General features: G+C 44.8%; 1 protein-coding gene across 1 annotated transcript in view; it reads left to right on the top strand.

The window, feature by feature from the left end:
• KIAA2012 (KIAA2012 ortholog) overlaps positions 1-12,724 on the top strand; it is a 120,686-nt gene that overhangs the window by 70,191 nt on the left and 37,771 nt on the right. Inside the window, 1 exon segment of the mRNA XM_060106674.1 lies at positions 5,993-6,130. Within this exon segment, the coding sequence (XP_059962657.1) occupies positions 5,993-6,130 (138 nt within the window).

The following is a 12,724-nucleotide window of genomic DNA, read 5'->3' as shown; positions in this document are numbered from 1 at the left end:
TCACTGTTTTGGCTTAAATTTTTTCTCCTCCAGCTTCTGCTAAGCCAGATAAACAATGATTCTGTTGTGTCAACAAAGCACTTAATTAAACTGAGGACAATATCAGTTAGAACAATGTCAATTAGATAAGATTTACTTCCGGATAGTTGAAGCCTTGGAATTAAAGTCTAAGTCTCCTGGGTTTCATTATTCAAAAGTTCCTTGAAGAAAACACTGAGGTAGGGCTTCCCTGGTGGCGCAGTGGTTGAGAATCTGCCTGCTAATGCAGGGGACATGGGTTCGAGCCCTGGTCTGGGAAGATCCCACATGCTGCGGAGCAACTAGGCCCGTGAGCCACAACTACTGAGCCTGCGCATCTGGAGCCTGTGCTCTGCAACAAGAGAGGCTGCAATAGTGAGAGGCCCGCGCACCGCGATGAAGAGTGGCCCCCGAAACGAAGACCCAAGACAGCCAAAAAAATAAATAAATAAACAAATGTGGGGTTTAAAAAAAAAAAGAAAAGAATTTTAAAAAAAAACACTGAGGTAGAGAAACTGAGGCACAGAAAGCTTAACGAGTTGACAAAAGTCACCACATGAGCCTCTCATAGAAGTTAAGACTAGAGATTGCTGTGTTTCTCTTCCTGGTCCACTGTTTGCTAGCTCTTGGGCTAATTTGTAAATGTTTAGGAGGATGTAAAAATCTCCTTCCATAGAGTTGAGGATGAAGTGGATGAAGACTAAAATTCGTGACAGGAGGGGAACAAGAAAGCTCTTCTCTGGTTTCCAACAAAACTGTACCTCCACCACGCATCCTTGTGGAGCCCTCCTAAAACTGTCCACTCGGCCCATTTCACCAGCACCAAATTTCCTTGAGAACATAAAAAGTGGACCAGGATGTCAGGTGGCCAAGATGAGCAGGATGAACACAGGAGACAGGCACGGTGGATGGAACCACGCTGTGGTTTGGGGTCCTGTCTGCTCCTCAGAAAGAGGCCGTGCAGGCAGACCAGGTTGTTGAATTGAGATCCTGATGTTCCATCTGGCCTTCTGAAGACTAAAGTTCTCCTGCTTCTCCAGGCCAGGGAAACCTAAACAGAGAGAAGTTCTCAGAGTGGGACTGGGGGTGGCCAGGTGGCTGGCCTTGCACGTGCTGGGTCCCCTCCATATCAACCTGAGCTGAGAGTGTATACAGAGCCCCTGGCCCACTCAGATCCCTCCCCAGTAAGCCCAGTCGTAGGGAGTCCAGCAGAGTTCCATGCCCCACTCAGCCCCACATATGTCCCCATTCCTACTGCCCACTTTTAGTTCCACAGACTGCCAAGAGCAAGAAATAACAGGGCCTGGGAAGGCCAAGCGCAGGGGAACTTGCCAGACCCCTGAGCTCCTAGCGCCAGGTAGGAGTGACCTTCTCTAGGATTTGGTCCCCACCCTCAGTGACTTCTACATCCCCACCGGGATCCAGAGCCACCCGGAGCCTCACCTTCCGGGAAAGTGGAAGGACAGACTCTCGCCAAGGAGGGGGGCCCGGTGGTCCAAAGAACTGTCTGACTCTTTTCCTTTTGTTTGCTCACAGGAGGGGACAAACACCCTGTGTGCATAGAGGTTTGATGTGACAACTTGATGGACCACATGAGGGTTTCAGCAAAGGCCTCCCGACCCCACTCTCCATGCATTAAGATAATGGTGGGGTGTGTAGTGTATTTCAGGTCTTGGCTACAGAGGCCCTCCTTCCTTCTGTTTTCCTCCTCCAGCTCAGCTTGCCCACAGGTTCCCAGAGACTCTTGGCAGCTTGCTCTCAGGCAGAATGAAGCTGTGAGCTGTGTGGGAGACAGACAGCGAGAGTGTTGCAGCCTCCTTAATGAGGGACCATAGCTCTTCTTGGAACCACGAAGCCGCAGCTACCGGGATGGGGAACCCCAATTAGAAAGGAGTAGGAGAAGTAAAGAGCTGCCTGCGACAGATCTGTGTCTGTGGTGGCTCTGTGGGACCCGTAGGTGGAGATCTAGCTGCTTGGATTTAGAATCTCCTTTCCTTCTTAAGGTAAGACGTTCCAGTGACTTCAGAGCCAACCCATGCTGGTGACCCTTCAAAATACACAACTTGAAAGGCGGAGGAAAAATTATTGGAGAGAGGGTTTCTCCTTGAGTTTGTAGCTCAGATAGTGTAATCCAAGAATAAGAAAGGAAATGATATGTATTTTGTTTAATGGACGTCCTCTGTTAGTTTTACTACATTATATATGTGTGCAAATGGATATTAGTAAACAGCCGATAGCTCTCTTTTGTTCTGGCTTTCAAGTGAATCACATTATGTTTACAGCAAGATAGTAAACCTGGAGGTCCCATGGCTCAGTCTGTCGGAGCATAAGATTAGCTCTTAAATTCGTTAACAGTCATCTCCTTTTAAATGTCAGGTAACTTTTAAAATGCCAAGCACTTACACAACGGCTTCTGTGCAATTCAAATCAGATTTACCAAATTAATCTTTATTGTTTCATTCCCTGAAGAGAAAGGCTTCCAGGTGTTTTTAGCAGAACATAATAATATTAAAGTATTTACAATACAATGTAGGTGAAGGAATGGGTTTTGATTTTCTGCTAAGCATTTCACCCTTCCATCAGTTTCGTAATCATTCCCACTGAAGCGTACACAGAAAAAAACGAAACAGCTTCAGGCGTCTCCACTTTCTTCTACTTGCCCTGGTTTCCTTCCCTTTCTTGGTGTTTTCTTCTCCCCTCTGCTCCCTGAGGCCTTAACTCCCTCTTACTATTTATCCTGCCATCTTTAAGAGCTACAAGCGTTGATTATGATGGCTCTACCATCTAGAAAACAGAGGGGTACCTCACAGGGTCCGGGATGGGGTCAGAAGACTGGGGCAGAACAGGTCTAGATATCAGGAATTCTACTTTCCTTTTCAAAGAACCCCTCCGAATAATCAGATACAGGCTACACTGACTGCTAAAGATAGATCCTTCCAGGACTGGCCCCTTCTTGTCACCCAGCTCTCTGCTCAAATGTCACTTCCCTAGCGAGGCCTTCCCTGATCACCCAAAGGCAAACCCCATCCCCTCCCCCACCAAACTCCATCCTGTCACCATTTCATTGTCTTCATAGATTTATCACCATCTAAAATCATTCTGCTTATTCATGTGTTTGTTTGTATGACACACACAGTAGCACTCAATAAATATCAGTTAAATGAATAAAGTGAAATGAAAAACCACCCCAATGCATAGCTTTCTTTCCTGCTTTCAACTTTCTTTCTCTCCTCTTACCACTACCTCCCAGAAACCTCTTTAAGTATTTAATCTTCTTTCCTCCCATCTCCCAAACCCCCTTTCACTATCATGTGTTTGTTAGAATACTTGATCATAATAAGCAAAAACAGTACTGCACATTCCAGTGACTATAGAGCCTTCATTGGAAACATTCCATCAAGCCAGAATTGATGCCCCCTTAATGTTAGGGAGATGAGCCATATAATCAAGAGAATTGTTTTATCAAACGATTTATAGGTCAAGTGATTTGGAGAGACTTTTCTCAAAGCCTCTCAACTCTCCACTCTTTAATCTGAGCCCCACATAAGGAGTTAAAGTAATTCCAGCCATTGGAACTAGTCTTGGCTGTGCCTTTTGTCCTCCGACCTAACACAAAATCTTCTCTTAGAGATAATAGAGAAATTTCCCTCAAATCAGTATTGTCTGATTTCTATTACTCCACCCAGTGATTCATGCTTGGTTTCGGAAGCTAGAAAGCTTGAAATACTTTGTCTGATTCTTGTTTGGACCAAACGCTTTCATTTGATCTAGAAACAGGGAGGGGAGGTCTCACTCTGAGAAGCGAATCAGATATGTAGCTGAGATGACAAAAACTTGGATATGTATTTGTCCAGAAGAATCTTTATCTCTAGCCACATTTCAAAACAAAGGAAAAGGGTGTGGGTGTTCATCGGAATGATGGCTGCTTGTGGGGACCCACGAACTGTTAATTCATCATTAACACTTAAAAGTAATATAAATGTGATGGGAAGGAGAGTTATGCCCAGAGAGACAGCCATCCGTGAGTTAGTCTCCTGAAAATATGGAAATGATCAAATCCACACCCAGGGTGATCTCATGGCACACTAATGTATGTGACCCCAGGAAATCAGCCCTGACAAATAACAAGTAACTTTCCTCTTTGGGAATGAGGAGCCAGTGCTATGCAGAGGACAGGCCTCTGGAGGTCAGCACATGCTTCCTGGAAAGCTGTCTTTCTTGCCCTCATTTTTTTTTAAATTTTTTTTCTATTTCTTTTTTTCTTTCTTTCTCTCTCTCTCTCTCTCTCTATTTCTCTGTGCCGGGTCTTAGTTCCGGCACACGGGATCTTCCTTGCCGCGTGCAGAATCTTGCCCTCCCTATTTTAACTAAGTTGGGCCATAACATGTAGCTTGCCAGTAATGTTATCATTCCTCTTGTTCTGAAAGTATGTATCAAGTGTGTATTCATTTCCAGACTCTGTGCTGGGTACTGCAGCTACTTGGAAACAGCATAGTTGTGGTTCCTGCCCTCATGGAGCTTACAGTCTAGTGCAGAGGAGAGGTGGCTGTACAAGCATGAGTGTCACTCTGGGCAGCGGTGGGAAGGGCTCAGTTCTCTGGGTTGTCATGGGAAGCACAGATGAGCCAGACCTGAAGGATGCAGAGGAGTTAGAAGGGAGGGGTGTGTTTCCCGGGGAGGGAAGGGCACGCGGGCAGCCTTGCTCCAGGAACTGAAGCAAGGGTCAGTGTTGATGTTAGCCCTCTGAACTTGCTGTTTCCACAGCGAGGTCAAAACTTCCTGCAGAGAGCCCCACAGAAACTTCCCTCGCCTTCTTGCGGGCTCTGCGCTAACAGTGTTCTCTTGCCAGGGCAGGTGGGAAGAGGGCCCTTGACTGCTTAAAATTGCCACCTCCACCCACCCTCGCCAGCTACTCCTCACTCCCCTCTGCTTTATTTTTCTCTACATCACGAATCACCTTCAGACATTACTTATGTTCCACCCTTTCGCTTATTATCTCTTCCCCCTCAGTAGGATGTATGTGCAGTTTTCTTGAGAGTGAAGACTTCTGTCTGCTTCTTACACTGCCATATCCTCTCTCCTGGGCATAGAACAAGCATTCAATAAATCTTTGTTGAATGACGGAATGAGATAGGAAAGATAGTCCAGGGCCAGGCAGGAAGGGTCTTATAAGCCTTTTAAGAAGGTTGGCCTTCATCCTGAGGGTAAGGACCTTTGAAGAATGATGTGGTCCAGTTTGCATCCAGAAAGATCACCTAGGTTGCAGTATGGGGCATGGGCTGGAAAGCAAGTTCAGATTATACTTTGTCGTGCTCTGAGGCATGACACCATTTGCATGTTGTGGCGACAGGAGATGGGAGAGCCCCCAGGGCCTCCCAGACTCCTCCAACGGCCCATTCTTCCTTCTCTGCTAGATTTGTTCAAATCACCCTTTCTAACACATCAAATACATTTTAAATTTGGAAATAAACTGGAATCTTGATATAACTTTATTTGCTGCAAGGCAGGTGTGATAACTATTCGTAGAAGCTGTAGATGTATCAAAAAAGACCTCATTAAAACAGGAGTTTCAGGCAGTCCATGATTCCGGCTCTACCGTTTAACAGCTGTATGGCTTTGGGCAAGTAACTTAACCTCCCAGAGCCTCCAGTTCCTCATCTGCAAAACGGGAATAACAATACGTGCCTCACAAGACTGTTGAGAGGATTAAATAAAATGAGTACTACCCTCGAACATAATAAGGTCCCTTTTCCCACTTTACCATTACGCCGACCCCAGGTATGAATTATTAACCAAACTCGGGTTATTCTCTATACATATGGATCCCCTGTGTCTTCCATGGTAAAAATAGGTGTTACAATGAGTGTTCCAACGATGAAGAATGGCTTTCTATAAATATTTGGGGATTCGGACGAGCTCTTGTCACACTGTGTATCATTCCTATGAACGTTGGGCTTTCTGCTTCTCTTCGCAGGGAGCCCAGCAGTCCTTGGAGGCAGCAGCTCAGAAGACAGGAGAGCCTCCAAGTTGTATAAATAAAGGGCTGATGTGTTCAGACAGAAGAGAAGTTCACACGCGTCAGCTGCACATCGACATGACGCCGTTCCTGAAGGTGATCTCACACTGAGAAGACTAGGGGGTTTATAGACACACACACACACAGGAATTCCAGTTAATGCACTTCTGCATGGTACAAAAACAGCTTCAGAAGTCCCTCAGAGATCTTGCTTTATCAGAAGGGACAGAAAAGAGGCAGTTTGTAGCAGATGAAGAGAGAACAAATTAGGACAGTAATCGCAGGCAGCCATCGGGGACAAATCAGTTGGGTGTCTGGTTTGGTTGGGGGAGGACAGGGAACAGAGAGGAGAAAGGATAACCTTGAACCACTCATAAAACAGGCAAATATCGTTCATTTTATCTTGACAGTAGCTAAAATAACTGTTACTGTTTTACCACCGTCACTTGGTAGAGCTGATATTCCTACTACGGGGAAGACTAATTCTTGAGTTAACCATTTAGAAGGCAACTGCCAATCCTCTTCTGGATGCCTGACCCTGTTTTCTGCTCTCTAGGAGTTCATTACTCTCCCAAGCTCAGCTTTGTATCCAGCTTAGGGTACTGAGAGTTTCTGTGGTGGGGATGGCATGTGTCCATCTTTGCAATATGCCTTCCTGCCCCAGCATCTAACAGCGCCTGGCACATGGAAGACGCTTCCTAAATGATCCACAGATTGACCCCCTTTTCATCCCACAGCTCTCTGACTTAAAACCTTCTTCCTCCCCATTCTTTGCCCCCTCGGAGGTGAATGAATAGCAAATATATGACCTTGGAATATATGAAACTGATCAGGAACAAAGCGAGTCTTGGCATGGAAGGATCTCAGATCCTTCATCCTACCCTCGAGGACAACATCCCAGGCCCTTGATAAGAAGTGACTGAGAAAGACAGGAACAGAGGAGAAGAAACCAAATACTCATGGGGTTCTTGATGGTGGCACTATCCAGTGCTATAGACTGGCAGGGACTTCCAAGGTCGTGAGGGTCACCCTCCTAAACTCACTGATCCAAAGTTCTTAGGTTACATCTTCTTTGGATGACCCCAATCCCAGCTCTGCAAGGTGGGGCTTTGTTTAAGAGTCATGTATTTGCCCCAAATCTGTCTCTCTCCATGGCTGGGCTCTGCTTTCCTGTTTCCTCTTAGATAGGCTCTTTCCCCATGGTTGCAAGATAGCCATGAGCTTCTGTTTTCTAAATCGTTGGCCCAACTTGGGTCACATGCCCATATGCAAATGAATCGCCATGGCCAGGGGAATGGAATACTCTGATTTTCCCCAGCCTGGAGCCACAGGAACTCATAGGAGGGAAGGGAGGAGTGTCTCAAAAAGGAAAAAAAGAAAACCTAAAAGTTGAATAAGAGAATGATTCTGGGGAGCAAAACAAAAGATTTTTGCTACAAGTATTCAAAATAATTACCTTGATTCATTACTCATTGTATTAGCTTGCTAGGGTCACCACAACAATGTACCACAGATGGACGGCTTAAACAACAGAAATTTATTTTCTCACAATTCTGGAGGCTCGAAGTCCAAGTTGAAGGTATCAGCAGAGTTGAATTCTTCCGAGGCCTTTCTCATTGCTTGTGTCAATAGATAGCCACCTTCTCTATGTGTCTTCACATGGTCCTCCCTCTACACGCAGTCTGTGTCCTAATCTCCTCTCCTTATAAGGACACCAGTCATATTGGATTACAGCCCACCCTAACGACCTCATTTTACCCCTTTAAAGATCCTGTCTCCAAACACGGTCACATTCTGGGGTACTGAGGGTAGACTTCAACATATGAATTTTGGAGGAACACAGTTCATCCCAAAACACTTATATTAATGAAACTATCCTTTTCGTTTACTTAGCAACAGTTGAGTTCTTCCCTCAGGGCTTGAAGAATTATGGTTGGTACTTCCTGGGATGAGATATCATCATTACCACTATTCATTCATTCAACCCATAATGAGCATCTACTACCTAATATGTGTCTGGCACTTTCTGGGCATTTGAGATACAACAGCATATATGTTGCTCCAGGCAACATATATAGTAAATTGATAACTGCTATGGAAATAAGAAAATATTTATGGAGCCTCTAGAAGCTGCAAGTGAGGAATTTTACAATAATTTTTTGTGTATTTAGTGTCCACAATGCTTTTGTGTTACACTTTTTCATCCAGCAATTTTGGCATCCTTTTCCTTATAGAAGGAAAGGCATTGTTATCCATAAGGCCCGCTTTCCAGTCCACCCTTTTCAAGACTCACAGAAATTGTAACTTAGCCTGCTTCTACATGAGACTCACGGGGACACGCTAGACTTTCTGACTCCCAGACCAGTCCTTGCCCTAAAGACTATATCTTTTCTTGCAAATGTTCAGTGTTAACAGCTCCCCCTAGATAGACCTTCTCCTTGTTGACACGGTAGCTCCCAGATTCTTAGGGAGTGCCTTGTAGAAAGGCACAAATCTCAGGATTGTACAGCAAAGGATGGAGAGTTCAAATCAAGAAAGGCATACAGGCTGTCTAATTCAGTCTACACATTTCATTTGTGCATTTCCTGCCTAGTCACAGGACATTTCATTCATTTTTGCCTGGTGCGTGTTGGAAGCAGTACACATTTCAGGGGATGAGGGTAAGAAATAAAAATATTGAGGCAGAAAAGGAAAATGGAAAGAGATGTAAATAATCACAATTGCTAACATAAATGAACACTTACTCCGTGCCAGGCTTTGTTCTAAGTTTTACAGACAAGAACTCATTTAACTCAAAAAACTAATCTAAGAAGTAGATAGCGTTATCCCATTTTACAGATGAGAAAATTAAGGTCTTGAGAGCTGAAGTAACTTCTCAAATGACATACAGTTGGAATATGGCAGAAACAAGATTCAAAGTCAGGCAGCCCTGCTCCGGATCCCATGTTTTCAACACTGCAGACCCCAACTGAGTCCTATCCAATCAAAAGCACTACCTACCACATTAGCTAAGCATCCAGCACAGCTCCTTCTAGAAAATTCCATCCCTGTGCACTCATCCAGTCTGCTGCAGGAATATTTTCTGACTCTCCAGGACTCTGCCCTTCCCCTCACTCCCACTTGCATTCTGTGGACCCAACATAAAGCTTTCTCTCCCAATGATCATCCACTTTCCTTCAGACAACATATATTGAGCATCCATTGTATATCAGACACTGTGCTAGGCACTGAGAATACAGAGATGAATCCTCTCCATCCCTGGCCTTCCAAGGAGCCTATAATCTAAGAGGAAGATAAACAAAGAAGCAGATAATATCAGCACAGTGTGGTGGCAGAGGCAGGCGCAGGTTGCTATAGGAGAGACTCATTCATTTCTCAGTTATTACACGCGGAATCCTCCTCAAATTTAAAAACCTCTTGATAACACTGAAGGCAATGCTATTAGCCCATTTTATAGGATAATCTGTATCATGCTTAGACTTGGGGAAACACGATTGATCCAGAGTACATCTGGGTTCACGTAAAAATTGAACCATGTTTTTAAAAAATCTATTTTTGAAAAAGAAATGGTAATTGATGAATAAATTAAGGTAGAGATTTTTTTCCCCAGGAATTTTAATAAATTATCAGGGTTAGTTCGTGGTAGTGGGGAAGAAAATAGCAATAATGCCAATTAATGCTAGATACAGAATTGAATATGCTTATACTCAACATTGACATCAAAGAGTGTGTATGTTATGCCCAGAAGATGTGAAGAATGAGAAATAAGCTCCACCTCACAGCATTCACACAGGCAGTTATCACTTGGTACCCTCAAATCAAGGCAGAGGAGCCTGCCTGAAATCAGGTACTTCGAGCAGTCCCCTGCCCCTGGTTTGGGGCCAGCCCTGTGTTTTACTTATGCAGGCAGGTGTGGGCACATGCCACCAAGCAGAGGATGGCTGTCACTGCCACTGAATCCTGTGGTCATGTGGGGAAAGGACAGCATGGATTTCAGTGAGAAGTAACAGCAAAACAATGTTGGGCTCAAGATGTTGTCCTAAGATGGAGCAGGCCCCTCAGGAGGCAAGTTCTAGTGCCTAGAGCCCTTGAAACCAGCTTTGTTGACCACCAGCAGGAGAGCTGCAAAGGGATCACAAGCTGGTTTCGAGATGCAATGATTCAAGGACACCTGAATAATAATTTCGCCAGGAAAAATTTTCAGCGCATTGAGTCTGTTACAGTTCCCAAAGAAAAAAGCCCAGGATTAAGTAGACTATTATCAGTATTAAAGTATCTGACCAGCAGTTGGGAAGCCCTGGGTTTTCTCTGACTCTGAGTAACCTTGTAATGCACCTGGGATTCCGCTGTCTCTTTAGTAAAATGGAGATAATAATGCTGGGACCTCCATACCTGCCTCTCAGCAGTGAGGTGAGAATTACATGAAATAATAATTTTCAAAGAATGTTCACATCTATAAAGGGTTCAGTTCACAAAGAGAAAGAAAGAAACATTCACTGGTCCCTGCTGAGAGCCAGGCCTCTCCCATATTAAACCTTATTTAATTTCCCCAACCCCCTTCCTGTTAAGTGTGCAGTTCGCCACCATGCAGATGAGGAAACTGAGGATTGACGAGATGAGAGGACCAAGGGTGACGTGGCTGGCAGCAGAGGGAACTAGGATTCAAAGCCGCCAAACCCACAATTCCTGATATTGATGAGGCCTATCTGTTCTGTTCCTGAGAAGAATTTAATTGTACTTCTTTGTTCTGGCTTCAGAACCTGGGAGAGGAGAAGAGACAATATTTTAATAACACAAGATACCTTATGACTTTCATAAATCCATTTTCTCTATTAAAGAATAGGTGTGGGATCTTTTTAATACACAAGAGAAGTTGTACAACCTTAAAGTTGACACTCACAAATGAGATACTGATTTCCTTCCAGCATTAAGAAGGCATTGAAATTAGTCATTTAGATGCATGTGTTACATATGTTACACAGAATGTCCAAATGTATTTTCCTAATTTAGCTTTTCAAGAACTCGTACAAAATTTGTCATTACCCCCATTTCACAGATGGAGAGGCTGAGGTTCAATGATAGGTCATACAGCACATACAGGCCCCTGGAGCCCCGCCTCTGGCTCCTGCATTCCCCATCCTCCCAGCCGTTCCTTCCCGAAGCCTCTGTGAACCTAGAAGTACCATGCTCAGATAGGGCGCTGTGTGTGAGGGGCGAGGGCAGGACCAATGGAAGGTTCTCCAAGGACAGATGAGAGCTTCAGGCCACCTGGTCCAGCCCCTGTCAGTTGAAGAAACTGAGGTTCAAGGATTAAGTACCTTGCGTGACCTGTAAGTCATGAAGTACAGGATCAGGGCTTCAGGGCAGGCAGTCTGACTCCAGGATCTGCACCACAACCACTCAGGCAACTGTCTCTCTTGTCTGGTTTCAGTGCTACAGTTTGTGTTTACAAAGTGTTTGTTACTATCCCCATGCACCCCACCCCGCCCCAGACCTATAACACCACCCTGTTGCCAGCGCTCTTTCTAAATACAGCTCAGTCATACCACTGGTTTGCTTGAAATTCCCTACCACGTCCCCGTTGGCCTTCCGGTTAATTCTGGCATCAAAAATGTATTTCTTTTATAAATAGAAAAATAGAACAAATGAATGTCTTTTTAAAACTCCAGGCTGCGACTTGGAAGATCTGGCCCATGTCTGATTCCCACCGTCCGGGCCCTGCAGCCACACCAGAATGTGCCCCCCAGCCAGTACATGCTCCTTCCTCTGCGGGAACTGCCCTAACCTCCCCTTCTCTGCAAGACTTAGCACCATGTCCACTGGTAAACCAACCTTCCCAGCCTAACTTAGCTTCACCTCCCGTGAGGTCCTGCAGAAACCTGTCATAATCTGTCACAGCATTTATCACACTGCATGGCGACAGTGAGATTTCCTGTTTCTCTACAAGTCACTGAGCTTCTTACAAATAGATCTTTCAGCTTTGTGCCCCCGGCGCCCGGCACAGTACCTGGCACGCAACAGACACCCAATAAATATTCATAAGCCAAATGTAGAGATGAGCAAATGACTTGGCCAGAATAACAGAGCTGGGATTTGACTTTTCAGTCCTTCAGCTTGTTTTGTTCACTCACCAAGTATTATTGCCTGTGTTTCAGTCACTACCTCTGTAACTCATTACAAGTGACAGGCTGCTGCCACTTTTTAGTTTTAGTTTTTTCAATTCAAATCTTGAATCCGAAATATACTCAGGAAGTTTAAACAATTTAAGTATAAAAGGGTATGTCTCCCAGCTGGGTTCCCTCCCCCTTGGACACCACTGTTGCTAGTTTCCTGGGTACCCTTCCTGAGTTGTAGTATGCATACACAGGCCAATACAGGTAGAAAAATAGACGGAGATATTTTATACATGTTTTTATATATTATACACATTGCTCACAGTCTTACTTTTTTTTACTTAATATATCTTGGAGTTCTGTTAATTCATTAAGAGATGCTTCTTAATGGCTGCATTGTATTCCATTGTGTAAATTACCATAATTCATTTTGTGGGGGGTTTTTTTGGGTTTTTTTGCGGTACGCGGGCCTCTCACTGTTGTGGCCTCTCCCGTTGCGGAGCACAGGCTCCAGACGTGCAGGCTCAGCGGCCATGGCTCACGGGTCCAGCCGCTCCGCAGCACGTGGGATCCTCCC

Source organism: Mesoplodon densirostris, chromosome 8 (assembly GCF_025265405.1).
Source record: "Mesoplodon densirostris isolate mMesDen1 chromosome 8, mMesDen1 primary haplotype, whole genome shotgun sequence".
Taxonomy (NCBI): Eukaryota; Metazoa; Chordata; class Mammalia; order Artiodactyla; family Ziphiidae; genus Mesoplodon; species Mesoplodon densirostris.
Note: the sequence above shows the minus strand (reverse complement) of the source record. Positions and strands in the feature narration are given on the sequence as shown.